Source organism: Saccopteryx leptura, chromosome 6 (genome assembly GCF_036850995.1).
Source record: "Saccopteryx leptura isolate mSacLep1 chromosome 6, mSacLep1_pri_phased_curated, whole genome shotgun sequence".
Classification (NCBI taxonomy): Eukaryota; Metazoa; Chordata; class Mammalia; order Chiroptera; family Emballonuridae; genus Saccopteryx; species Saccopteryx leptura.
Genome location: NC_089508.1, coordinates 40,798,556 through 40,826,402, shown reverse-complemented (window position 1 = coordinate 40,826,402; position 27,847 = coordinate 40,798,556). Strand labels below are relative to the sequence as shown.

General features: G+C 41.3%; 1 protein-coding gene across 3 annotated transcripts; it reads left to right on the top strand.

The window, feature by feature from the left end:
- Nucleotides 1-22: 22 nt before the first annotated feature.
- Nucleotides 23-21,316, top strand: JKAMP (JNK1/MAPK8 associated membrane protein). 3 transcript variants are annotated; one of them, XM_066341525.1, is made up of 7 exons: nucleotides 23-129; nucleotides 2,333-2,406; nucleotides 3,313-3,467; nucleotides 9,954-10,160; nucleotides 12,336-12,517; nucleotides 18,783-18,859; nucleotides 19,979-21,316. In XM_066341525.1, exons 1-7 carry the CDS (start codon nucleotides 126-128, stop codon nucleotides 20,195-20,197), a joined length of 918 nt encoding a protein of 305 aa, XP_066197622.1. In that variant the 5' UTR covers nucleotides 23-125; the 3' UTR covers nucleotides 20,198-21,316. The 3 variants fall into 3 exon arrangements, with proteins under 3 accessions (XP_066197622.1, XP_066197623.1, XP_066197621.1); XM_066341526.1 differs by having other exon boundaries at nucleotides 30-129; nucleotides 2,283-2,406; XM_066341524.1 differs by having other exon boundaries at nucleotides 42-129; nucleotides 2,315-2,406.
- The last annotated feature ends 6,531 nt before the right edge of the window (nucleotides 21,317-27,847 follow it).

Here is a 27,847-nt window from a genome sequence, read left to right as displayed (position 1 = left end):
CGTCGGAGCGGTCGCCCGGGTTACCAGGAGGCGGAACCGCCGAGGCGTCTGTGGCCCGGATGTCCGGGTGCTGCGGCCGCGTCGGCTGATCCTGGAGGTTTTCCAGGAGAATTTACAAGCGACCAATGGGTGAGTGGTCCCCGGCCCCGGGGAGCGTTTGTCAGCGTCCCTTCTTCTTCCTTAGGCGGCTGGCTCCGGGCTGGCCCCGGTGGGCGGCCTCGGGGTAGCGGCTCATCCCCGCTCCTTGCTCCCACCGCTCCGGGGCCGGTGTGTAGGGGGTGCGGTGTGGGGAGAGGTGAGGGTCTCCGCCCCGTACCCGCTGCACAGAGGGTGTCGGCTGCGTGCGGAGAGGGGGAGAGGCCAGGCTTTGTTGTTACGTTTGAAACGTCACTTTAAGTGTCTGTGTCAGTCCCTTTGTTTAACATTCATAAGGGTTGACTTCACATTTTAGAGCACAGGCGTTAGTAAGGGCAGAAAAACAGTTAAAGGACGCAGAAGCTCCAGCCCACATAACGACGGCCTCTTGTTTCAGCATCAAACACAAGTTTATAGGGCCATCCACAAAGGTTGCACAAATTTAGCTCTCATATACAGAAGGAAATGTAAGGAAAAAGTGAACAGACACTAGGAGTCAGGGTTTTGTTTGGCTGATGGTAAGCTGTTGCTGGTTTTCAGGACTTGGGGTTTAAGAAACTAGTTACTTACATTCAAATGTATTTATTGAGCATCTACTAGACGCGATGCCTGTGTAGCAGAAACTTCCAATTCTGTTAACTTCTGCCTTCTCAAGATATCTGAAACAATTCATTTTCATCAGTTAGTTTAGAACATTGTGATTACAGTTGGTTTAAAAATAAGTGCCAAATAAGGCCAAGCAGTTTGTGGGTTTTTTTTTTTTTTTTAAATTTAGAACTCTGGTAAATGTGAAAATGTTAAACTTGAGGCATTTTAGTCAGTGCTGTTTCTGTTTTGTTTTTGTTTTTCCTCAGCAGCACCAGGAGAAAGAAATCAGAAGTCCTGTTGAGTTTGAAAGGAGAAAGGGCATTATGGATCAGGCAGTCCATAGATTGTGAATTCATGAAGAATTTGGGAAATGATTGTTCAAGAATAAATATATAATGCATAATATTCAAGTTAATTTACATTTGAGCACCGTTGTTTTGGAATAATTCCACACCAGGCTGTAGGCTCCTTGAAGGCAAGGACTCGGTCATGTTCCTCTGTGACTCTTCAGTTGTCCCTAGCCAGTGGAATCTGACACTTAGTGCATGTTTATTGAATGAATGAATCAGTGAATGAAGGGAAACATGTCATGAATGAAAAAATCCTTCTTCAGTAACATCTCCCTGTTCATGAGGTCATAGACAATCTGTAGGCGCTGAGTATTTTGATTTGTTTTTGTAAAGAGCGGCTGCTTTTTATTTCCCCCAAGCCTTGCAATCAGGGGATTGACTCTAAGGCAGTGGTTTCCAAATACTGGTCAGAGGCCTGGTGACAGCCTTGGTGAAATTTTCACCTGTCCTCAAAAAATATGACAAAAGTTAGAATAATGTAATAAGCTTTTTATAACAGTGAATTTAAAGTCCTGCTCTTTATTCTGAAATTATGTTCCTTCTGCTGTTCTGGCATTATGATGTGTTCTATTATGAAAGAAGGTGACAATAGATTGTGCACACGTATGCGTGTGTGTGCACATGCGTGTGCACTTAATGTCCTGGTTGAGTAAAATGCAAAGTAGTGATTCTCTACTAATCCTCTTATTGAAAGACAATGTAAATTCAGAAGTCTAGACCATCTAATCAAGGGCAGTGGCTGGCTGGAGCCTTTGGAGACAGGCCAGGTTAGGCTTTGAGTTCTGGTAGAAGACTGAGGATGTTAATCATAAGAAACAGTATATTTTTTTAATTTTTATTAATTTTAATGGGGTGACATCAATAAATCAGAGTACATCTATTCAAAGAAAACATGTCCAGGTTATCTTGTCATTCAATTATGTTGCATACCCATCACCCAAAGTCAGATTGTCCTCTGTCACCTTCTATCTAGTTTTCTTTGTGCCCCTCCCCCTCCCCCTTTCCCTCCCCCCCATAAGAAACAGTATTAACAACAAGGTTCCAGTATAACTTTCTGCAGTGTCACAGTGTAAAGGAAAAATTTAATTTTTAAAATAAATGCATCAAGGTGTTTGTCATATTGCATATGATATTTTTTTTTTACTTGAAACTGTTATTTCTGCCAAATGCTTCACCTGTTATTGCATTATTTTTTTATAATCATAAAAGATGTTACTGTACTGGCATTTGTTTTTAAAAAGCTGTCGATGTTCAACCAGCATGCCTTGGACTTTACTGTGGGAAGACCCTATTATTTAAAAATGGCTCAACTGAAATATATGGAGAATGTGGGGTAAGTCTTAATGTTTGTATGTTATTTCATTTGTAAAACCTTTTTGCTTTTGAAACTTTTTAACATAATCTTTTTTCTTTGTTCTATTCATTAATTTATGAAAGAATATGTAGGCATTAATAAAACTGTGTTATATTGATTATGTATAGTACATCTTTCTTGACAGTCATAGTTGTGTTTTTAAAAACATTTATAATTTTATTAGTGATACAGTACAATGACTTGGACATCTAAGTAAATTAACATTACAATTCCAGAAGACTTGTTTGCAATTATTTTTGTACGATGTTAATAACTAGGTTTTTCATTTAGTATTATTCAACCATTTTAGTAACTTAGTAAAAGGACTCCTTTAAGAGCATTATACAGATATAGGTCAGTGGTCCCCAACCTTTTTTGAGCCACGGACCAGTTTAATGTCAGAAAATATTTTCATGGACCGGCCTTTAGGGTGGGACGGATAAATGCACAAAATAAAATTATGCAACCAGCGTAAAAACTGTGGTATTTTTAAATATAATTGTCGAACTTACGAGACAAGCGTCAAGAGTGAGTCTTAGACGGATGTAACAGGGAATCTGGTCATTTTTTTAAAAATAAAACATCGTTCAGACTTAAATATAAATAAAACGGAAATAATGTAAGTTATTTATTCTTTCTCTGTGGACTGATACCAAATGGCCCACGGACTGGTACCGGTCCGCGGCCCCGGGGGTTGGGGACCACTGATATAGACAAATACAGTGTAGATTTATTTTTATTTTACTTACACTTTCTCTTATTTCTAAAAGATGCACATGTGAACAGATGTTTAAACTGAAATGGGATATATTATAGAAAGATTTGGGGGGGTATTCATGTTCTAAATAATCTCTGTACATAAAGTACTGTTTTTATATATTGTAGGTGTGTCCAAGAGGACAGAGAACGAATGCACAGAAATACTGTCAGCCTTGCACAGAGTCTCCAGAACTTTATGATTGGCTGTATCTTGGATTCATGGCGATGCTTCCTCTTGTTTTACATTGGTTCTTCATTGAATGGTACTCAGGGAAAAAAAGGTTAGCACTTTCTACAAATGTATTTGGATGGACTGATGTTGAAATAATTATTGTTTAGAACACCTTATCAAACAGTCGCACTTCTGTTGTTTTAGAAGTGGTAAACCTGTTTTTGCTTTATATTCTGGTTACTTTTGATTGTGGCAAGAACACTTAACAATAGGGCATGCTTCAGTAAATAACAAGGGAAGTGTCCTTTTTTTTACTTTAAATGAGCTTGGAGGATTTTTTTATTTACATTTTTTTTTTAAGAATTTTTGTGGTTTTTTTTAAGATTTTATTTACTGATTTTAGAGAGATGAGAGAGAGAAAGGGAGGAGGGAGGAGCAGGAAGCATCAACTCATAGTTGCTTCTCATATGTGCCTTGACCTGGCAATCCCAGGATCCTGAACTGAACCCATGATCTCAGCATTTCAGGTCAACGCTTTTATCCACTGCGCCACCACAGGTCAGGCTGAAGAAATAAAAAAAAATTTTTTTAAATTATATATATATATATATACTTTTTTTTTTTTTTTTTTTTTTTTTTTTTTGTATTTTTCTGAAGCTGGAAACGGGAAGAGACAGTCAGACAGACTCCCGCATGTGCCCAACCGGGATCCACCCGGCACACCCACCAGGGGGCGATGCTCTGCCCCTCCGGGGCGTCACTCTGCCGCGACCAGAGCCACTCTAGCGCCTGGGGCATAGTCCAAGGAGCCATCCCCAGCGCCCGGGCCATCTTTGCTCCAATGGAGCCTTGGCTGCGGGAGGGGAAGAGAGAGACAGAGAGGAAGGAGGTGGGGGTGGAGAAGCAAATGGGCGCTTCTCCTATGTGCCCTGGCCGGGAATTGAACCCAGGTCCCCCCGCACGCCAGGCTGACGCTCTACCGCTGAGCCAACTGGCCAGGGCTTTTTGTTTTTTTTTTTACAAAGAATTACTTGTGTTTACAAAGTTCATTGTTCTAGAGCTAATACTTTATGGTTTAATTTACTACTAATAATCTAGTATAATATAGTTAAATGACATAGCTGCAACCTAGTTATGAAAAGTCAGGCTAACACATTAACTCCATAAATATTCATTTAAGGACTGTTTTATTTTTAGATCAGAGGAGGAGATACATGAATAACCAACATGGTTTATGGTCATAATCCTGTAGAGAAGACAAATGTAATATAAATGTAAAATAAATCAGTCTTAAAAGTGTATAAACAAAAAGTCTAAAAAGCATTGTAAACAAAATGCTCTGGAATCCTAAAGAATGGAAGAGAGAAATTGGACCTGGTAGGATCTGAAAGACTCGAGGAAAAGGACCATTTTAGGCAGAGGAAACGGCTTGAACACTAGCAAGGAGGTATAGAGTGTGTGCCCTGTCGGGAGGGAGCTGAAGTAGTCTGGGCTGCCCACAGTGGGGCGGGGGGGGTGAAAGCAAGCTGGTGAGGAGAGTGGGAACGGTGGACTGAGGCCCGAATGTGGAGGGTTTTGATGAGGTTATGAACTTTCCTCTACTGAGAATGAGGAACCAAATTCTGCCTTAGTATATTTTAGCCATACTGGCCAGTCTGCCTTCTCAACATCTGTCTTGCTTTAGATCCGTTCCCTTTCCCCTCCCCAAACTCTCTGCCTGAAGTAGTGTTGTACTTTCTTGTTCCTGTGACTGCACTTTTTACCAATCTGCCTTTTTCCCTTCAGATTTCAGTTCAAATGACACCCACTAGGAGAGGCCTTCCCTGACCCAGTCTAAATTAGGTCTGTCTCCTCCTTTTTCTCTGTTAATGGCACTTTTCATCTTGTTGTTGATTTTGTTTTGTATTTAGCACTCTATACCATTTATAGTTACCGTATGTTTCGCTCCATAAGATGCACCTGACCATAAGACACACCTAGGGTTTTAAGGAGGAAAATAATAAAAAAATATTCTGAACCAAATGGTGTGTTAAAATAATAAAATACCGTATTTTTCACTCCACTTTTGGGGGGGAAAACTGTGTGTTATGGAGCGAAAAATATGGTAGTTATGTTTGTTTTCTCAGTCCACATTCCTCCCACCCCTGACCATGAGCCCCAAGAGGGCAGTGGCCGTCTCTCTTGTCTCCGTGGACTCTGCAGAGACTGGCACAGCAGCTGGCACGAGAGGTGCTCACTTAGTATTTGCTTGGTGAAGACACAGGGTGAAGGGTTTGGTTTAGAGAAGTACCGTCCGTGGGTGTATATTTAGGAAGGTCACCTCGGTGGAGGGGAGATGAGAGATATATTAGAAGAAACCGTGATGGCCAGACTCCCATCATGGGAATAGAAGTGGAAAGGATAGTCAGATGGAAATGGAATTAGCACTTTTCGGGACCCTACTTAATAAATCCACAGTGATTATTTATGTTGAAAAAACATTCATTATTTTGCGGAAGAATCTATAAATAGATATTTTAAGAGCAGGTCTCATTCTTTTCATTTTTGTTATAGAATAATGAGATGACAGTGAGAAAGGTATAGTACACTTAAAACTAAAATAGAATAAATGCTTAGTAATTATTGAAACTTCTCAGCTCAAAGTAGAGAAGAGGTGGGGGTAACAGGAGTACCTTCCAAATGCTTTAGAACTACAACATTTCTAGGGAGACTCTTAGAACAGAGTGTAGAGCTTTGTTTTGAGGTAGAACAGAGGAGTGATCATTGTTTAGACAGGAAAGGAGGTGGATTAAAAAAGGTAGCTATGCTTTGCATAGCCAGTTGATAGCAGGGAACTATTTTTAATGAAAGAAGCAGGTGCCTAGCTATCTGAGGCGAACCAGTGTTCTCAACCTCTTTTTCATTGTTACCTCTTTAAAGAGCCTTATAGATACCTTTCATTCCCTAATTCCACCTACCCCCTAGAAATTTCTATTGAACTGTTTACGTAGTGTCTGTATATATGTACTTTATGTATAAAGTGTAGTAGTATTTTATCCACAAGGACCAATTCTTGCCCTCTGGGAGTGACATCACCTATTAAGAATACATGGGCCAGACAGTGATCAGAACTCTTCTTCCCGGTGCTCCTGCTTTCCCTAGAGTTTGGTATTAAATTTGTTTATCTTTAAGGCCAGGGCAGAGATAGGCAGCAATTGCATATTTTTATGTAATGTAGTCAGAGGCTGTGTTTTTTTGTTTGTTTGTTTGTTTGTTTTTTACAGAGACATAAAGAGAGTCAGAGAGGATAGATAGGGACAGACAGATGGGAATGGAGAGAGATGAGAAGCATCAATCATCAGTTTTTCGTTGCGACACCTTAGTTGTTCATTGATTGCTTTCTCATATGTGCCTTGACCACGGGCCTTCAGCAGACTGAGTGACCCCTTGCCCGAGCCAGCGACCTTGGGTCCATACTGGTGAGCTTTGCTCAAACCAGATGAGCCCGCGCTCAAGCTGGCATCCTCGGGGTCTCGAACTTGGGTCCTCTGCATCCCAGTCCGATGCTTTATCCACTGTGCCACCGCCTGGTCAGGCCAGAAGCTGTGTTTCTTATGTAATTTGTATTTATATAATTATAATTTTTCAGATATATTCATCCAGCAGTCTTTAAGGGTAGTTGCAGTAAGTGGCCGGTTTCAGAGATAACTAAAATGTGGCTGCTCATAGTCCAATGGATGAAATGATAACCCTTCACAGTATATGTGAGGTCCTATCATACAGGTATGGGCAGAGATTTAAGGCTGCATAAAGAAGTTAATTTTGCCTTCTCAAATTGGATGGTGTTAATAGAAAAAAAACCTGACTTTAAGGTAGACTTTGAGAAATGATTTTTTTTTGTTTGTTTTTTTACAGAGATAGAGAGTCAGAGAGAGGGATAGATAGGGACAGACAGGAACGGAGAGAGATGAGAAGCATCAATCATCTTGTTTTTTCATTGTGACACCTTAGTTGTTCATTGATTGCTTTCTCATATGTGCTTGACCGTGGACCTTCAGCAGACCGAGTAACCCCTTGCTCAAGCCAGAGACCTTGGGTCCAAGCTGGTGAGCTTTGCTCACACCAGATGAGCCCCTGCTCAAGCTGGCAACCTTGGGGTCTCGAACCTGGGTTCTTCCGCATCCCAGTCCGATGCTCTATCCACTGTGCCACTGCCTGGTCAGGCGAGAAATGATAGTTTTTGATAGAAGAATTGAGGAGTCAGACATAAGAAAAAAGACATGCAAAAGTATAGAGGCAAAAAGAGCTCAGTATAATCAAGAAATGAAGGTGCTGTGAGAATGAATGAGGCCAGGATTTCAAGACATTTGGGGTTTGGGGAGTCTTAGGAAATGTTCATAAGACCTGGGGAAGACCCCATAGCTGATTGTGAAGAATGCACAGTTTGCCATGATGGGGAAATGTGTGTGAGGGTGAGTGTGAAGCATGCCCAGGCGTGTAAGGGGTGAGAAAACAAAGTTATTTAGCAGAGCCAAGAGGTGTGGAAGACAGTGCTGGTGAGGAGTATTGTGCAGGTGGGACTCGGTGAAGCAGATTAATAAGCAGAGTTTGAGAATCAGATTTTGTTTTTTAAAGATCATGTGGTTGACTACAGATGCAGTTGGATGGAATGGGTATTATAAAAAGTTAAAACAATGACAAGAAGTGATGAGGTTAAAATTTTGCCTCTAAAGGTGTGACCTCTGTAAGGAAACAAAAGATTGTATTATATGTCAAGGTGCAAGTGTTTACTTATGTAAAGTGTTTTCATCTGTGTAAGATGGTGCTAGAGTTCTCCCAACAATATGGGATAATCATGAGCTTCAAGTGGCCTTCTGCATGAAATTACTGAAGTCTGTGAAAGACATACTATTTAAGACACCGCTGGTCTCCCTGGAGTTAGGGGAGAGCCCCAAGAAACTATTTTCTTTCAGATAACAAACTAACCCACTCTGAGCTGGGGCCAGTACGGATGGGGGAGATGCTTGAGGTTTAGGCCTATAAGACTCTTGTTTATTAAGATCTATTAATGACGTCCTAATCTATGATTAGCAAATAAACAGTGTGACTGAGAGTTGGTAGTCATAACAAATAATTTATTCTCCCAGAGGACTTTGATAATGGACTTTTAGCTATAAAATATCTGTTATCTTTGTAATGTTTAAAGAAATAAAGGTTGCAGTCACGAAGATCTCCAGTAAATAAGAGATTATTGGGAACGAACAGATTTTTTTTTAAAAAGGACTTTTCTAGAAATGAAAATGTATACTTGCCCCCCAAAATGGTAGGTCAATTAGCAGATTAAACAGTTGAAGGTAGAATTAGTGAATTAGAAAATATATATACAAAAAAAAATGCAGCACTGAGAGGAAAGGAGAAATTATGAAATATGTTAAGAGATGTGAAACAGAATGAGAAGCTATAATATGTGTCTGTACTATTTCCTGGGAATCCACTCAGGTTCAATTAAACATTCAGATTTAGGAGACTATCACAGGTCATACCGATGCCAGGATGGCTCAGCCTGGCAGCACGAGCCTTTCCTTCTCAGCAGTAGCTTTTAAGCAGTTCCTCAGAGGCGAGGAAATGAGGCCCACACTGAGTACATGTGGAGTCACCCAGGCTTAAAGTCCTATGCCCTAAAGGAGCCGGAGTGGTCTTAAAGCATTAATACAATAGGAATAAAAACATTAGAAAAAGTGATAACATTTTATATAATGGTTACCTCTAGGGTAGAGATAGAAGTGTGGAATGGGCAGAACAGAGGTAGATAAAAGCTCTGTATTGGATTAGGTGGTGAGTTTGCAGTATTTATTATACTTTATAACTAATATATTACATATAATTTTTCTGTACTTTTTTATATTTAAGATAACTTAAAATAATGCATAAAAAGCTTTAAGAAATGTTTGCCCTGGCCTGTTGGCTCAGTGGTAGAGCGTTGGCCTGGCATGTGGAAGTCCCACGTTTGATTGCCGATCAGGGCACACAGGAGAAGCAACCATCTGCTTCGCCACCCCTCTCCCCTTCCCTCACTTCCTCTCCTGCAGCCACAGCTCAAATGAGCAAATTGGCCCCCGGCACTGAGGATGTCACCGTGGCCTAGCGGCCTCAGGTGCTAAAATAGTTCAGTTGCTGAGGAACGGAGCAGTGGCCCCAGAAGGGCAGAGCATCAGCCCCAGACAGGGGTTGCCTGGTGGATCCTGGTCAAAGTGCTTGTGGGAGTCTGTCTCTTCACCTCCCTACCTCTCACTTGATTAAAAAAGAAAGAAAAGTTTTTCATAGCAATTTGGCAAGACACTGAAGATAAAGGTAGATCTAATTTCTGCTGTTCTGCATGTTTAGATGATACTGCACAGTGGTGTTATCCCTTTTTTTAGTAAACAAGGTTAAACTCTTCTCAAGTACTTTTCATATATGTTTAGCTTTTTCTACTTATTTAGAAGATTTTTAGTTTCAGGAGGTAACAGTTAAAAAATTTTTTTTTAAAATCATGTCTTAAATTACATGCAGGTTTTATTAAAAGCCATTTAGCACTAAAAATTTTCTGGTAATTGTGCTTCTTTTGTTTGACCAGTTCCAGTGCACTTTTCCAGCACATCACTGCATTATTTGAGTGCAGTGTGGCAGCTATTATCACCTTACTTGTGAGCGATCCCGTCGGTGTTCTTTCTCTCCGCTCCTGTCGGGTGGTGATGCTTTCTGACTGGTACACAATGCTTTACAACCCCAGTCCGGATTACGTCACCACCGTGCACTGTACTCATGAAGCGGTCTACCCACTGTAAGTATTTCTTCAGACTTGAGACCATTTTTAGCAAATGATAATGCTAGATTTCAGTCATTTCAACAGGATGAGCATTGTAAAATGGCGTCTAGGCACTGGGGGAAATAAGCGGAAATTATTTTCTTAAATACATCGTCTGATAGGAGAAAATAGAAGTACATCTTAGTTAATAGAAGTGAAAGTTTTTTTGTATTGGTGTTAAAGTGTGTATAAAACACTTGCAAAATAAACCACATATGGTTCTTTAAAAGGGATTTATAAGGAAAACCTTTTAGGTATGCAACAGAGAAGCAACTATCTGACATAAGGGAAGGACTCGGGACTTCGGAGCTAAAAACACGCTTGAGTTTGAATCCCAGGTCTGCCTGTTGTTGTGTTAACTTGAGCATCTGGAGAGCCCCTTGTAACTCAGTTTCTCCGTTGCTCAAATGAGAATGATGATCCCTAATAAGGTGATTATGAGGATTAAATAAATTCGTACATATCAGATACAGTGTATGCCTTATTATGGGAAGCACCTAATAGTAGCTGAAATTATTAGAGTGTTTGGGGTTAATGTTCTTTGTTTTTTGTTTTGTTTTCAAATAAATGAAATTTCAATCAGAATGTTTTGTTTTAAAAATACCAAATTCATAACATTCTGTATAATATCATCCCAGATTACTTCATTTTTAGGTTTTGTGTAAATTGTTGGTGTTCCTTTGATGTTGTTATACTTGGTAAAGGTACAGAAGAGTCTGGTGTTTATGTTTTCATAGGGCAAGTTTTCATTACATAATATGCTCAATGAAACAGTCCTTTTTGAGGAAGTTTTTTAATAGTACTAAACATCAAAACACACATGCATATATGTAAAAAGGTAATTTTCAAAAAATAAGATCCAGATATAAAGATATGAAAATCTTTCCACATGCGCAGTTTTAAGCCTTGCAAATTATTTATTCCATGTATATATTCTCTCTCTCTGGCTCTCAGGCTGTACATACATGTATGGCTAAAATGTATATATAAAGGACTGATAAAGCCCTCTGTTGACTTAATAGAGCTGTACCCTCAGCTTCAACAAATCAAATGACTACGTCATATTCCAGCATAAATATACTGGAAAGCTTAACCAGTTTTCTATTGTTGAATATTTATTTTCTTCCTGAGTTCTTGTATTATGTGATCCAGTAAAAACCTTATTCATAAAGATTTTTGTGTATCCCTGACTATTTTCCTTTGATACATTTCTATAAGTAAAATTGCTGGGTTGGAGGATTTACACATTTTTAGGGTTTTGGATACACATTCCCCAACTGCCTCGTGGAAAGGGACTGTGTAAAGCCAGCAGCCACGGCCAGGGCCACCATCAAAGCAGCCCGGCCCATGCAGGTTCGCATTGGATTCGGACAGTCGGTAAAGAAACAACGGAGCCACAAACTGGTGGGCCATCGTCTTTAATCCTAGCTTGCACCTGGCGGGCAAGTAAAAACACACACTGGGCTCCAAAACCCAGTCACATTCAGTGCTCACAAAGCCGCTGACTTATCCGAGTTTCCTAGAATCAAAGGTTTCTAGCTCACCAGCCTTATTTACCTCAGTTCCCTATCTCCTTCCTTATCCCAGATACAAACTCTACACAAACTGGCATCTCACTCAGCACTCCGTCATCTTGGCTGCTTCTCCTGACCTACTCCACGTGGCCTTTCTCTGCTCTCTGCTCTGCTCTCTCCTCTAATGATAATCTCAGGAACCAAGAGCCAAGTCCCGTTCTGCCCCCATTTTATAGTGTAGCTTCACAACCTTTAATTCAATATACAAAATAGGGAAGTCTCTAATACAAAGTCACTTTCTGAGGCATGACTGGATTGTACCACCCCACATCAAAAAGGGTGGGAAAGGCTTAATCCCAAAACCAAGCCCCAGGCTACAAGGATTCTCAACACAGATTAATATCACCTGGGCGACAGCCTCCCTGTGTTATCTTTAACAAAGTGAGCATAATACATTTTATCTGCCCAACAGACTGGCATGCACTGTACAGCAACGTGTGAGTCCTGGCCAACCTTCCAGCAGTATGAATATTCAAGGGTAGACTTCTTGTCCTTTTACCTTTTATAGGATCTTTGATTTGAAAATGATCAATTTTAAAACATATTTTGATAATAGAACTCTTTCTTTATTTTACAGGTACACCATTGTGTTTATCTATTATGCGTTCTGCCTGGTGTTAATGATGCTGCTCCGGCCTCTCCTGGTGAAGAAGATTGCCTGCGGGCTGGGGAAGTCCGATCGATTTAAAAGTATTTATGCTGCACTTTATTTCTTCCCAATATTAACCGTGCTTCAGGCAGTTGGCGGAGGCCTTCTATGTAAGTTTGATGGTTAGCTAATATATTTGTTGTTATATGTGATGACCAATATTTCCTCTAAGTATCATTTTGGAGCTCTTTTATTTTCATTTTTTTTTAGCGAGAAAGAGAGAGATAGGAAAGGAGAGAGATGAGAAGCATCAGTTCTTTGTTGCGGCACTTTAGTTGTTTATTGATTGCTTTCTCATATGTGCCTTGACCCCGGGGGTGGGGAGCACTCCAGCCGAGCCTGTGACCCTTCCTTGCTCAAGCCAGTGACCTTTGGGCTTAAGCCAGAGACCATGGGGCTATGTCTATGATCCTGGCTCAAGCTGGATGACCCCGTGCTCAGACCAGTGACTTCGGGGTCTCAAACCTGGGTCCTCTGCATCCCAGGCCAACACTGTATCCACTGCACCACCGCCTGGTTAGGCTGGAGCTGTTTCTTTAAAAAAGATTTTTTTTCTTAATTCTCGAAAATAAACCATAGTATATATTTTTGTAAAAACATATAATAAGCCTTATTTCTATGTAGAAAGTACTTTGTATTTGAAGCTTATAACCACAACAGAAAAAATTGTAAGACCTAAGTATAAATTAGAAAATTTGCATATAATATATGTAAATGACTCTTGGTAATATAAAATGTTATCATTGTTAGGTCTTAGATTTCCAAGTCTCTTTATGAAAACCTTTTAGATACAGTAAAAGAATCTTTAGACTATTCTTTTGTGTGTGTGTGTGTGTGTGTGCAAGAGACAGAGAGAGGGACAGACTAGAAGAGAGAGAGATGAGAAGCACCACTTCTTCATTGTGACACCTTAGTTCATTGATTGCTTTCTCATATGTGCCTTGACTGGGGGAGGGGAGCTATAGCAGAGCTAGTGACCCCTTGCTCAAGCCAGTGACCTTAGGCATAAGCCAGTTACCTTTGGGCTCTAGCCAGCAACCAATGGGTCATGTCTAGGATCCCACACTCAAGCCAGTGACCCTGTACTCAAGCTGGTGAGCTCCCACTCAAGCCGGATGAGCACTAAGCCATCAACCTCAGGTTTCGAACCTGGGTCCTCTGCGTCCGAGGCCAATGCTTATCCACTGCGACACCGCCTGGTCAGTCTAGACCAGGGGTCTCAAACTCGCGGCCCACGGGCCGCATGCAGCCCGCTGAACAATTTTGTGCAGCCCACAGACTAATCCACGAAGTTCAAAATATTTTGGATAAAATTAAGTAAGCCTAGGGGCCTACTTGTATTTTTCATTTCTCTAGCATCCTAGCTAGATATTAGCTTAGTTAACAGCAGTTGTGATGCGAACTACAGTTTCTGGTAGTTTTGTGACACTGAAAAGTGTTGCGTAACAGTTGCCTTTTGTAGACCTAGTGCAGCCCGCCCAACGGCTGTGATCTTGCTCTGCGGCCCACATGCTGAGTTGAGTTTGAGACCCCTGGTCTAGACTATTCTTGATTTTAATATTGCTATCTGTTTATTCAGCAACCATTTAGATAAATTGTTATGCAAAAGAGGAATAAGAAAAAGTTGGTTTTAAAGGGCTCACATACTACTGGGAAAATCTGTAAGAGCTGAGAGGACATACTGTGCTGCTAATTTGGATAGGAGGCATTGACCATTGCAAGGATGTTAGATACCATCTTTTATATGGAGTCCCCCAGGGTACGGAGGGCACATCTTCTGGCCGAAAGTAACTAGGCAGGATTGGGCATCATTATGCAAGTCATGTGGCTTGGTAATGAGTTTGGTTCAAGATTAGGGTGGCATTTTGAGGGTAAGACCAAGGGAAACTGGAGATTAATCGGGGGTTTATGTTCCTTCTTATTGTGGTTTATAGCCATATTGTTTCAGTTGACCTGCACGGTATTTGAAAATCTCTAGTTCCATCTAGCCCAGGGGTCCCCAAACTACGGCCCACGGGCCACATGCGGCCCCCTGAGGCCATTTATCCAGCCCCCGCTGCACTTCCGGAAGGGGCACCTCTTTCATTGGTGGTCAATGAAAGGAGCACATTGACCATCTCATTAGCCAAAAGCAGGCCCATAGTTCCCATTGAAATACTGGTCAGTTTCTTGATTTAAATTTACTTGTTTTTTATTTTAAATATTGTATTTGTTCCCGTTTTGTTTTTTTACTTTAAAATAAGATATGTGCAGTGTGCATAGGGATTTGTTCATAGTTTTTTTTATAGTCCGTTCCTCCAACGGTCTGAGGGACAGTGAACTGGCCCCCTGTGTAAAAAGTTTGGGGACCCCCGGTCTAGCCCCTGCCATTCTGTTTTCTGTTTACGTCAACTGTTTACCTGGCTGGCTGGCGCTGTCGGCATTTGAGGTTGCTGTTCTCACTGTAGGAAGTAGAGACGTATTCTGAAAAGGATTCTAAACTCCTTCTTTAAGGCAGAAGAGAGGCAAGACTAGGTTTGTACCTTAGGATGGAATGTGGATTGTCAGGGAAAAGACCTGGGGCGTCAGGTAAAGTTAACTGAACGAGGGAACTGATAAAATACAAGGGTTGAGACAATGGGAAGAGAATATGATGATAAAGTTGCTTTCTGGCTTAGTAACTGGTGAATGGATAAACTGAATCTTAAAAGAAGCAAATAGGTTGGTGAGAAGTGAATTCAGTTTTAGCTATTCATGGAATATTCAAAATAGTACAAGTCTGGTGCTTGGAAGAGCTGTCTGGGCTGGAAAGGTTTAAGAATTGTCAGCTTTCCACCAGACCCATGCTGGCACAGTGGATAAAACATTGACCTGGGATGCTGATGTCCCAGGTTCAAAACCCCAAGATCGCAGGCTTGACAGGGTTGCGGGCTTGAGCATAGGATCATTGACATGACCCCATGGTTGCTGGCTTGAGCACAAAGGTCACTGGCTTGAAGCCCAAAGTGCTGGCTAGAGCAAGGGGTCACTGGCTCGGCTGGAGCCCCCTGGTCAAGGCATATATGGGAAAGCAATCAATGAACAGTTAAGGTGCTGTAAATACGAGTTGATGCTTCTCATGTCTCTCCCTTTCTTTCTCTCTCGTTTAAAAAAAAAAAGTTATATCCTAGACTTCAGGTAGTGCTATTTTAGAGAACCTTTTGGTTAAGAAGTGGAGGAAAGGCCCTGGCCGGTGGGCTCAGCGGTAGAGCGTTGGCCTGGCATGCAGGAGTCCCAGGTTCGATTCCTGGCCAGGGCACACAGGAGAAGCGCCCATCTGCTTCTCCACCCCTCCCCCTCTCCTTCCTCTCTGTCTCTCTCTTCCCCTCCCGCAGCCAAGGCTCCATTGGAGCAAAGTTGGCCCGGGCGCTGAGGATGGCTCTGTGGCCTCTGCCTCAGGCGCTAGAATGGCTCTGGTTGCCACAGAACGATGCCCCAGATGAGCAGAGCATTGCCCCCGGTGGGCGTGCCGGGTGGATCCCGGTCGGGTGCATGCGGGAGTCTGTCTGACTGCCTCCCCGTTTCCAGCTTTGGAAAAATGGAAAGAAAAAAAAGACGTGGAGGAAAGGAATAAAGGTGTGAAAACCGGAGAGATTTGGAAACTTAATCAAAGGAGGCTACCCGACATTATTGCTTCCTTCATTATACCTGCTATCTTGAAAAATGCCTGTTCCCACACTGAATGTCTTACATCATTTTTATTAACAAGCCTCTACTCAAAACATACACATAAGGCCTGACCAGGTGGTGGCGCAGGGATAGAGTGTTGGACTGGGATGTGGAGGACCCAGGTTCGAGACCCCGAGGTCACCAGCTTGAGCAGGGGCTCATCTGGTTTGAGCAAAGCTCAGCTTGGACCCAAGGTCACTGGCTCGAGCAAGGAATTACTCGGTCTGCTGTAGCCCCACCATCAAAGCACATATGAGAAAGCAATCAATGAACAACTAAGGTGTTGCAACTAATGATTCATGCTTCTCATCTCTCTCCATTCCTGTCTGTCCCTATCTATCCCTCTTTCTGTCTCTCTCTCTGTCTCTGTAAAAAAACAACAACAGCCCTGGCCAGTTGACTCAGTGGTAGAGCGTTGGCCTGGCGTGCAGGAGTCCCGGGTTTGATTCCTGGCCAGGGCACACAAGAGAAGCGCCCATCTGCTTCTCCACCCCTCCCCCTCTCCTTCCTCTCTCTCTCTTCCTCTCCTGCAGCCAAGGCTCCACTGGAGCAAAGTTGGCCCCGGTGCTGAGGATGGCTCTGTGGCCTCTGCCTCAGGCACTAGAATGGCTCTGGTTGCAACAGAGCAACACCCCAGATGGGCGGAGCATCGCCCCCTGGTGGGCATGCCGGGTGGATCCCGGTCGGGCGCATGCGGGAGTCTGACTGCCTCCCCGTTTCCAACTTCAGAAAAAAAACAACTAAAAACAAAACAAAAAAACCCCACAACCCCCCCCAAAACACATACACATACACATAGGGAGGATCAAGGATTTATTCATTCATACCAAATATACACCTGTGCAGTCTGAGATTAGTCACAGGGAGCATCCTACCAACTCATAGTTTTACGATATTAAAAAAAAGAAAAAGATAACTGTTGGTTTGTACGGTGTTTAGTCAGTTCTGGCTGCTGTACCAGAACGCTGTAAACTGGTGGCTTACAGCTGACAGCAGTGTTCTCTCACAGTTCTGGAGAGGGGGAGATCCAGGAGCAGGGCCCCAGCAGACTCAAGGCTGGAGCAGCTCGCTGTGTCTTTCCGTGGTAGAAGGAGAGAGAGCTCTCTGGGGTCTCTTTTACAAAAGGCACTAATTCCAGGCCCACCTCCAGATACCATCACGTTGGGGGTTGGATTCCAGCAGAAGAATCTGGGGAACACAAACCATTCAGTCCATAACAAGGGGATATGAAAGTCTGAGCCAAGTAGAACAGCAAGAGCTTCTGGTAGTTTAAAATGCTCGGGTGTTGGGAGAGAGACTGGCAGTTAGGAAGACGTCAGTGACAGGCTTGCACCTGACTGGGAGTGTTTTTGAAGCCAGTTTTTAGTGGGATCCGCATCTGAATCATCAGGGGAACTAAAATTCATATTTCCAGGCCCCACCATGGGTCCTAATGGCTCAAAATCTCAAATTGTTTTAGGTCCTAGAGCAAGACCGTGCTAAGTCCTGCCCTGAGCCCAGGACCTGCTCCCCACAGGCTTGAGGTTTAGGTCTTCCTGGCAACTTCCTTTTCCTCCTTAGGCCTTTTTTACTGCCAGGTCTTAAATTTGTATCATCAGTAACATTTTTTAGCTAATTATAAATGAAATGTGATTTTCTTTTTTTTGAATGGCTGGTTGAGGACCTAATCACTGTCTATGAAATAAAAGGTTTGAAATCTCAAGTGAGCCATTCAATTATTTTTTTTTAATTTTATTTATTTATTTATTTTAGGGGGGGAGAGAGAGAGAAAGAGAGAGAGAGAGAGAGAGAGAGAGAGAGAAAGGGGAGGAGCGGGAAGCATCAACTCCCATATGTGCCTTGACCAGGCAAGCCAAGGTTTTGAACCGGCAACCTCAGTGTTTCCAGGTTGACGCTTTATCCACTATGCCACCACAGGTCAGGCCATTCAATTATTTAGTAAGTTGAAATCAGGCTTTTATAGGTAATTCAGAGCTTCTGGCTTCTGCATCCTGAATTAACATTTGAAATTGTTCCAAATGGGTGTCGCTGCAATATAGAATGATTGGTTTCATAAACTGAAGTTAATTGTTTTAAAATAATTGCAGGAAAAACAATTCAGGATTTTTTTTTCAGTTTGTCCCTTTGTTTTAGAGTGCTGTCCATTTAAAACGTTTAAGAGAAAGGCGGTGTTTTGTAAGAACATTTTGCGTGCAGTATCATTACAGCACTGTATTTGAAGTGTAGTCAGTAGTCTCCCCGATCCATGGCTTTGCTTTCTGTGGTTTCAGTTACCTGCAGTCAGCAGTGATCCAAAAATATTAATTGGAAAATTCCTGAGAGAAACAGTTCATAAGTTTTCAGTTGCATGCCATTCTAGCATTGTGATGAAATCCTGTGCCCCCAGCTCGTCCTGACCCTGACGCGGACCGCCCCTCTGTCCAGGGCGTCCGTGCTGCACACGCTCCCACAGCTGCGGAGTGGGGCGACTGAGACAGAGACGGTGGCCTGCAGAGCCGACAACACTGACTGTGGCCCTGACAGAAAACGTTTGCTGACCCTGCCTGTGGGCACGAAGGCTCAGGTCTCCCACAGGACTGACTGGTTGAGAAAGCTTTCAATTATGAGAACTAGACTGTTTGAATTTTTTGATGGTTTATTCAGAAAACTTGCTTAATTTTCACCATAATACCAATGTTTGTTTTTCAGATTATGCCTTTCCATACATCATATTAGTGTTATCTTTGGTTACTCTCGCTGTATACATGTCGGCCTCTGAAATAGAGGTAGGAAAAACTGCTTCCTTTGTTAAAGTTTTTTTTTTAATAGATTTGACAATTGATTAGGATAATAATACATGTGATATGACATAATACAACTGATTTAGTAATCCTTGGCTAATCGATGTCACTAGGTAACTGTTAGCTCATTGGTTGTGTTTATGAGAGGTTATATACTGGACTGTATTTGGGAAATTAGTGAAGTAGTTAGGCTCTATCAAGCATGTTGGAGAAAAAAAATCATTTCACATAATTTTTCCATAGGAAATATTTAATTATGAGATTAACACCGTTTCAAAACCAAAAAATGCTTTACAGAACTACTTTTAAACTTTGTTTTACAGTAGCAACACTGTCATCAATAATTATATTATACATTCTCTACCCCTTGTATTTTATCCCCAATTTTATTTTCTTGATTATAGATGTTTACTTTTGTCCTCTAATATCTATAATAGTTGGGTGATTTGGAAATAACTAATTACAATATTAGTTCTGATACTGTTTCTGTGTTGAGATATCCCCTTTGTGCCTTTAACTTTTTAGAATTTCAGTGGAAAGTCACTATTAGAAAGGACTCTTTATTTTGAGGCTAAATTCTAAAGGAATCAAAGTATCAAGTGCCCTGGTACTGCTCCACCCTGTACTTGCTAACCCAGTGCCTGTGTGCAGTCTTTAACTGCCCATTACACTGGGTAAGACACATGCTTTCTCATAACTCTTAACTTAAAAAAGTTCAACCCAGAGAAAGTAAGTTGTTAACTATATTGGAATGCTTGCTGTTGATGCTTCTCTTTCTGTCACAAGTGTGACAAAGAGAGAGGGAATAACTTTTAGGGAGAATAATATAATAGAGGAACTAGAAAATAGTTTGATAGTGATTATTCAAATATTTTCCTTTGTATATGATCCCCATTTCTCCTATGTAATCTTTAATCAATATTGCAATAGGTATAATTAAAGAAGGTAAAGTAGTAGTGGTCCCTTAGGTCCCTTTTAGCTCAAACATTCTATGATTCTGAGGTTATGACTGCCAAATACATTTAAATTAAAATATAATAAATTATCTAGCTGATTCAGTTCAATAATCTGTTTCTCTTTTCTTTCCATTATAAAACTATATAGAGCTGCTATGATCTTCTGGTCAGGAAGAAAAGACTCATTGTTCTCTTCAGCCACTGGCTACTTCATGCTTATGGAATAATCTCCATTTCCAGAGTGGACAAACTCGAGCAAGATTTACCCCTTCTGGCGTTGGTACCCACACCAGCCCTTTTTTACTTGTTCACAGCAAAATTTACTGAACCTTCACGGATACTCTCAGAAGGAGCCAATGGACACTGAATATAAAATGCCAAAATACCCCCCCCCCCCAAAAAAAAACAACAAAAAAAACCCCTAAGAAGTATTCTTAAAAAAGTAAAACAATTAAATGTATTAGTACTTTCTGTCATGTACGGGAATAAGGTTGTCAGTATAGCTTAATGTTTTTGGTTGTTTGGTTTGGTTTTGGTTTTAACTTGAGACTCTGTGGTTAGACTTAAATACTACTCTGTTATTTAGTATAATCCACTAGCCACTGGCAGCAGGCTCTTAGAAGAAGCCCATTAGGAAGCACTTGCCTCTTGCGACACTTGAGCAGTTCTTTAGAGAAAAATCACGTTTCTGTGTACCTAGCAATATGTGGTTCTGTCTTTATAAGGAAAACTTGAACAGGTAAATGGGAAATTCTTAGCTTTGCACTGCTGTGCATGCCTGTGTGTTTCTGTTTGTTTCGGAAGCATAAGGAATAATAAAGACACACATACCTGTGGGGGCTGAGAGCAAACATGGAAACAAAGTATGTTATTTTTTGTTATCTATTTATTTTCACCAATAAAGTATTTTTATCCATTATAAAAATAGAGTATAATTTATAAAACAGGTTTTCTGTTTCCAGGTCGTTTGGTTGAAGATATTTTCCAAATTATTCCTGTTTCTGTAAAGAAAAACAATGAAAAACTTAACTACAGAAAGTCTCAAATGTTCTGACATCTGAATTTGACTAATTACGGAAATTCAAAACTTTAGGTAGTGAGATTAATGTCTTTTTCCCAAAGGAATAAATTTAGGTACTCACATATTTCCTTCCTCTTCCATCTCATTCTTTAAGGATGCATACACATGCCATAAGTTTTTTGATTCTAAGACATTTTTTCTCACATCATGACATTTCTAAATTAGCCTGCATCTTATAATTTATGGCTTCTTGGATTTATTTTGTTAAATGTAAAAAGTGCACTCACTTTATATAGTTTTGTTTATGCCTTTTGGATTCACAGCAGTTGTATCATTGAAAATATTGTTAATTTTTCTTTGTTAATATGTTTTTCACAGTACGTGCAACCAGTGGGAAATGGACTTTTTTAAAACGTCTGTGTTTGTTCTTTTCTGTAGGAATAAAAATAAAATGTAAAAATTCTATATGTGATTCACACAAGGTTTGGGTGGTTATCGGTGAACATTAAAATTCTAAGCTGCCCACAGAACCCCTGGACAACTTTGTAACTGGAAAGGGGGAGGCTTGGGGGGTCCTGTGGCCGAGAACCAGAACTATTTTTGTCCCACTACATGGGGAACCATTTTAAGTTATCTTTTCTGGTGTATTCTAGCAGGAAAATGTGTATGCCAAAGGAGAAATCACACAAGTAATTCTGATTACAGTCCTCAAATGCAAAGAATTCAGGAATACTTAATACATACCTGCATTTTTAATCCGTGTTCTTAACAAGACTAGAACAAACATTTCACAGCAACTGTAGTTGCTAATGTTATTAAATAATTTGTTAAAGTGTGTTTATTAAAAATATACAAAAACTATCTTTGTCCTAGCTCAACTTTGTTTTGACTTAGGTCCTTGTAGGGTATTACAATTCTCACTGCTATAGTAATTATTTGCTGGAGAGGTCATTTAAAAGTCAAAAAAATATTTTCTTGATTAATTTGGGTCAATTGATCAATTTAACAGTCACACTGGTGCATATTTGTCTCAAACCATTGGTTTGCAAGGCTTGACTGCACATTGGAGCCAGCTGAAGAGATTTCGAAAAGCATGCCTGGCTCCCTCCCCCAGATTCACAGCGGGGTGGTCTCGAGTGCAGGACGAAGGGTTTTTAAAACCTCCAGGTGATTCTAACCAACATTTGAGAACCATTGTCCGAACTCTAATTAAGATCTTAATTTTTCCAAGAGAACTTTTCACAATTTCGGGGCAAATGACTTTTTAAATTATTATTTCTTACTGAAATTTTGATTCTGCTAGATTATCACTGCGTCTTTTCCAGAATTAAATGATCAAATACAGATAACTACATCCAGTTCTTTTCCATTACAATAACAAAAAATAACGGTTATATGAATTATTTGATCTTTCTTTAAAAATATCTCTTGGCCTAAAATGTCTCTCTAGAGCAGCTATCAAGATATTTGTCTAGAACACAAATTATCTGAAACCTAAATTATAGTATATGGTATACAGTTTAATTCAAGGACTTTTGGATTTTTAAAATTCTTTCAATACCTTTTTTTAAAAAGTCTGTACTCTGTTACTATTTGGTTTAGGTATACACCAAGAATTAACTTTTTACCTTTTGTTTATAAAAGAATTTTAAAGCAACAACGATTTTAGTTTTCAGGCCGAAGCCTGGTCCTTCATATTCTGACAGGCCAATCAGCCCCCAGCAGAAATTTCACGCAGCCATGCTATTATAGTTCTTGGCCGGGTCATGTCTGCTGCTCCTTTGGGAAGACATCCTTGTGTGTTCCCAACACCCAAAAAGACTTTAGACGTCCCACTTTATCGTCCCCTGTAGCCACTCATTAGAAGAAGTCCATTAGATTCTAACTATCTCTTGTCTCATTTTCACAGTATGTGCACTTTGAGGTTCAGAGACTGGGTGTCATTCAACTTTAAGAACACCATTTGCTCTAGTGGCAGATTCAAATATGTTCAATATGTTAATGAAGCAAGTGCAGTGTTCCTGAAAGAGAGGGTCAGGACCTGCAGGGATGCAGTGATATAATATGTCCAGAAGAGGGCAAGGGAGAACTGTTGAGCTGGAAGAGATTAAGGGCTTCTCTTGAAGTTCATCTGTGAGAGAAGCCATTCAACAAGAATATTCAAAAGCTATGAAAGAACAGCCTCAGCAATCTTGAAAATGAAAAACAAAGTGGGAGGTATCACACTGCCTGATATCAAGTTATACTACAAGACCATTAAAATCAAAACAGCTTGGTATTGGCATAAGAACAGGCATACAGATCAATGGAACAGAACAGAGAACCCAGAAATAAAACCACACCTTCTTGGTCAATTGATACTTGACAAAGGAGGTTAGAGTATAGAATGGTGTAGAGACAGTCTCTTTAACAAATGGTGTTGAGAAAATTGGACAGGTATATGTGAAAAAATGAAACTAGATCACCAACTTACACCATCCACATAAACTCAAAGTGGATAAAAGACTTAAATATAAGTCGCAAAACCATAAACATCTTGGAAGAAAACATAGGCAGTAAACTCTTGATATCTTTTGTAGCAATATTTTTGCCATTATATCTCCACCGGCAAGTGAAATAAAGGACAAAATAAACAAATGGGACTATATCAAACTAAAAAAGCTTTGGCACAGCAAAAGATACCATTAACAAAAAGACAACTCACACAATGAGAAAACATATTTGCCGATACATCTGAAAAGGGGTTAATAACCAAAATTTATAAAGAACTTGTAAAACTCAACACCAGGAAAGTAAATAATCCAATTTAAAAAAGGGCAAAGGAACTGAGCATACATGTCCTCCAAAGAGGACATACAAATGGCCAATAGGCATATGAAAAAAATGTTCAACATCACTAATCATCAGAAAAACGCAAATTAAAACCACAATGAGATACCACCTCACACCAGTCAGAATGGTGCTCATCAACAAAACAACACAGAATAATAAGTGCTGGCGAGGATGTGGAGAAAAGGGAACCCTCCTGCACTGCTGGTAGAAATGCAGACTGGTGCAGCCACTGTGGAAAACAGAATGGAGATTTCTAAAAAAATTAAAAATCAAACTACCTTTTGACCCAGCTATCCCACTTTTAGGAATATATTCTAAGAATCCCAAAGCACTAATTCAAGAGAAGATATGCACCCCCATGTTTATTGCAGCATTGTTTACAATAGCGAAGATCTGGAAACAGCCCAAGTGTCCATCAGAGGACGAGTGGATTAAAAAGCTTTGGTACATATACACAGTGGAATTACACGGCCATGAAAATGAAGGACATTTTACCTTTTGCAATGCCGTGGATGGACCTGTATATTATTATGCTAAGTGAAATAAGCCAGGAAGAGGAGGACAAACGTCATATGATCTCACTTATATTTGCAATCTAATGAACATGGTGAACTGAGGAACAATAGAGGCAGAGGCAGAGTCACGGGGAGCAGAGGGACAGCTGTCAGAGGGAAGGGGATGAGGAGACCAGATCAGAGGTGGCGAAGGGATTAGTGAAATCATTCATAGGGGTCCTATACCTACGCAGTGATGTAACCCGAATTTTGGTGTAAGTTGAAACACAAACAGAACATTTGCGCTTTTATTTTTTAATTTTTTAATTTTATTTTTTTTAAATTTATTCATTGTAGAGAGGGGAGAGAGAGAGAAAGAGAGAGAGAGAAGGGGGGAGGAGCAGGAAGCATCAACTCCCATATGTGCCTTGACCAGGCAAGCCCAGGGTTTTGAACCGGCAACCTCAGTGTTTCCAGGTTAACGCTTTATCCACTGTGCCACCACAGGTCAGGCACACTTGCGCTTTTAAAAATCCAAAATGGCGTAGGTAAGGTACTGGGGGATACCAACTCCCTCACTCATATGCCACGTTACTACATATCCTTCCACCACATGCAACCAAACTAGTTCACCCATGTAGTCCGTAAGTAAAACGTTAATGGCATAAGCCAAAATACGTCTCAAGTTTTCAAAGTATTTATGGGAGCAAGCATCGTAAAATCAAAACGTTGTATATTGACTGTCATAACCTGAGGATCCACTGTATACATAACACACAGATACAGATAACAGGGCAGCAAATCCCAGAGGGAAGGGGGGAGGGAGTTACGAAGAGGGGGGCCAAGGGGGTGTAATGGGGGCACGTTGTTGGGGGGTGAGGGTGTTGTATTGAGTGGGACACCTGAATCCATGTTAACACAACAAATTAAAAGTTTTAACTAAAAAAATGACATAAAAAAATCTAGGAGATTACAGGCGACTCAGAGATGGCCAAGTAATTCAAGCGGCCAGACTGACCTTTATCACCTCCGGAGGGGGTAGATTTCAGGGATCTGATGAATGCCTAACAGAGGTCTAATGCTGTTATCATTTATATTTTACAACCAGGGAAACTGAGGAGTGGAGGTTAAAAAACATGGAAGAGGGAAAGCTGAGATTCGAGCCCAGGTGGTGCCATGCTCCAGGAGCAGAACGAGTAGAGCTAGGGGAGGAGAACTCTCCCTCCAGCCCTCAGGTCCACGTCCAGCTCTGCAGAGACCTCTCCTGACTCCTTAACCAGGTCAGGTCTCCCTCTTAGGTTCTTGAGTTCTTAGGCCCCAACTTCAGTATATTATGGCACTGAAAATTTTCATCTATTTGTTTAACACCTGATTTTCCCACTACACCAGGGATGGACAAACTATACCTCAGGAGCAATTCTGCTACCACAGCTGAGTTAAGACCTTTTTTTGGCTGGCAAAACCAAAAATATTGTCTGGCCCTTTAAAATTTGCCGACCTCTAAACCTGACTGCGATTTCCATTTGGGCAGGGACTAGATCTGTTTTCATTCACTCTTGTAACTCTGCAGCCTAGTTAATATAACACGTAGCATAGAACAAATAGGCAGTCAGTCAATACTTGTTAAATACAGTTTAGTGTTAATAGTGAAACATGGATGGAACCTAAAAACAGGACCAACCAGAGAAAGGCAGATATGTTCAATAATGGATCAGATGGGATGTTCTGCTTCAAGTGAGCCCGCTGCCTGCTTCCTTAAGCCCATGGCCTCCAGCAGCGCACACTTGAAGCCTTCCTTTTCCATGGGAAACCTTTCCCACTATCCTGCCTGCCTGTGAATTTGTGCCCAACGCCAGTGTCAGTGACTTGGACTGCCTTGCTATCCCTAGCTCTGCGCCTCTGCTCGTTCTCATGTGAGTGGTCTTCCTTTATTTCCACACCACAATTCTCCATTTTCCATAGCTTATCAAGAAGACAGTCCTCAAGACCCTGGCCAGCTGGCTCAGTGGTAGAGTGTCGGCCCAGTGTGTGGAAGTCTCATGTCCGCCAGGGCACACAGGAGAGGTGCCCATCTGCTTCTCCACCTTCCTCCTCTCCTTTCTCTCTGTCTCTCACTTCCCCTTCCTCAGCCAGGGCTCCACTGGAGCAAAGTTGGCCCCGGGCACTGAGGACGGCTCCATGGCCTCCGTCTCAGGCACTAGAATGGCTCCGGTTGCAAGGGAGCAATGCCACAGATGGGCAGAGCATTGCCCCCTAGTGGGCATGCTGAGTGGATCCTGGTCGGGCGCATGCGGGAGTCTGTCTCTGCCTCCCGCTTCTCACTTCAGAAAAATACACACACACATACACACACACACACACACACACACACACACACACACCCCAGTCCTCAAAATATATACATGAAAAACGGAAATATGGTATCAGTTATTTAGGGAGCATAGCTTTTCAATACAGCCTATTTAAGTTTGCTCCAACACAGATTCCATCGGGCTTCAGACAAAAATGGAAGGTTTGCTCATGTGAAAAATAGTGCAGTTGACACTTGGAGATGATTTAGTTCTTAAAATGCTGCCTGAGCTAGGGTTGCGGAGGATGGCTTGGCCTTGCATAGAGAATGCAAAGTGAAGCAAGACCCACCAGGCACCCATCACGCACTTATACGTAAGTACCACCAGGCACCAACAGGAGCGCCAAAACAGCTTTTGACCGATGAGAAGCCAATATTTATCACTGGCTGCAAAAACATTATTTCTTCTGTCAGTAATACCCTCAGGACAATGATTTTTTACCAAATATTGAAATGTGTTCTTTTTAAAAATTCTATCACTTTCTTCTCATTTTGCTTTATTAGATTTCATTTTACTTTCCACAACCCACCTTTATAATTACTTATCTAATGATGATGCTCTTGAAAATTAAATCTTAATAACCTCGAATAAACCCACACACCTGCTGAATGACATTTTTCACTTCACCACTCCCTCGCTCTCCTGCATTCTCCCATCCTGCCTTCTCTCCCTCCACCACCGCACCTTACCAAGGGATTCCGCCCGGGACCTCTGGGCTGCACTTGTGCAGGGGCTCGCCTCCCCTTCTCACTGCATCCTAACCCGGACAGAGCTCTCACAAGACATCAGAGTGGGAATCAAGGGGGAAGCTGGTGCTCCTCTACAGAGACCGGGCTGCTTGCCCACGAGGAAATCAATATTGTTATATACGATCTATGAACATCTCGGAAGCCCCAGAAAGCATCACCAGATTTGCAGAGAAGGCAAGAGTTGCCGTTTTCAATACTAAACTCACCCCGGGAAGAAAAGGTAAAATGGTGTTCGGTATCTTCTGTTTATGAAGACAAGGAAATGTGTGAAAGAGTTTTAAAAGACTGCTTTGGAAAGTGTTTAAACTAAGAGTTTAAACAATCAGAAAGAAGTTGAGATCCAGTTATTTAGAAAACTCACTTAGGTGGAAGGGAGATTTGTCTAACACTGTTGTACTTCCATGTCCAACCCCCCAGATGGGGTCCAATGCCTGGGACATGATCAGGGATGGATTAGTGGAGATAGCTAAGTTATTTAATAGGCACTCTTATTTGGGAGAGGGACCTTTTTTGATGTCACCAGCTACTGTAAAAGGGCAGAAAGTTCTTTGTTACCCAAAGCTTTTGATG

Bases quoted from the DNA above. Each gene is read 5' to 3' on its own strand.
- JKAMP (XM_066341524.1), top strand. The intron at 2,407-3,312 runs GTAAGTCTTAAT...TATATATTGTAG, and splicing joins AAATATATGGAGAATGTGGG to GTGTGTCCAAGAGGACAGAG. The intron at 10,161-12,335 runs GTAAGTATTTCT...TTTATTTTACAG, and splicing joins CATGAAGCGGTCTACCCACT to GTACACCATTGTGTTTATCT.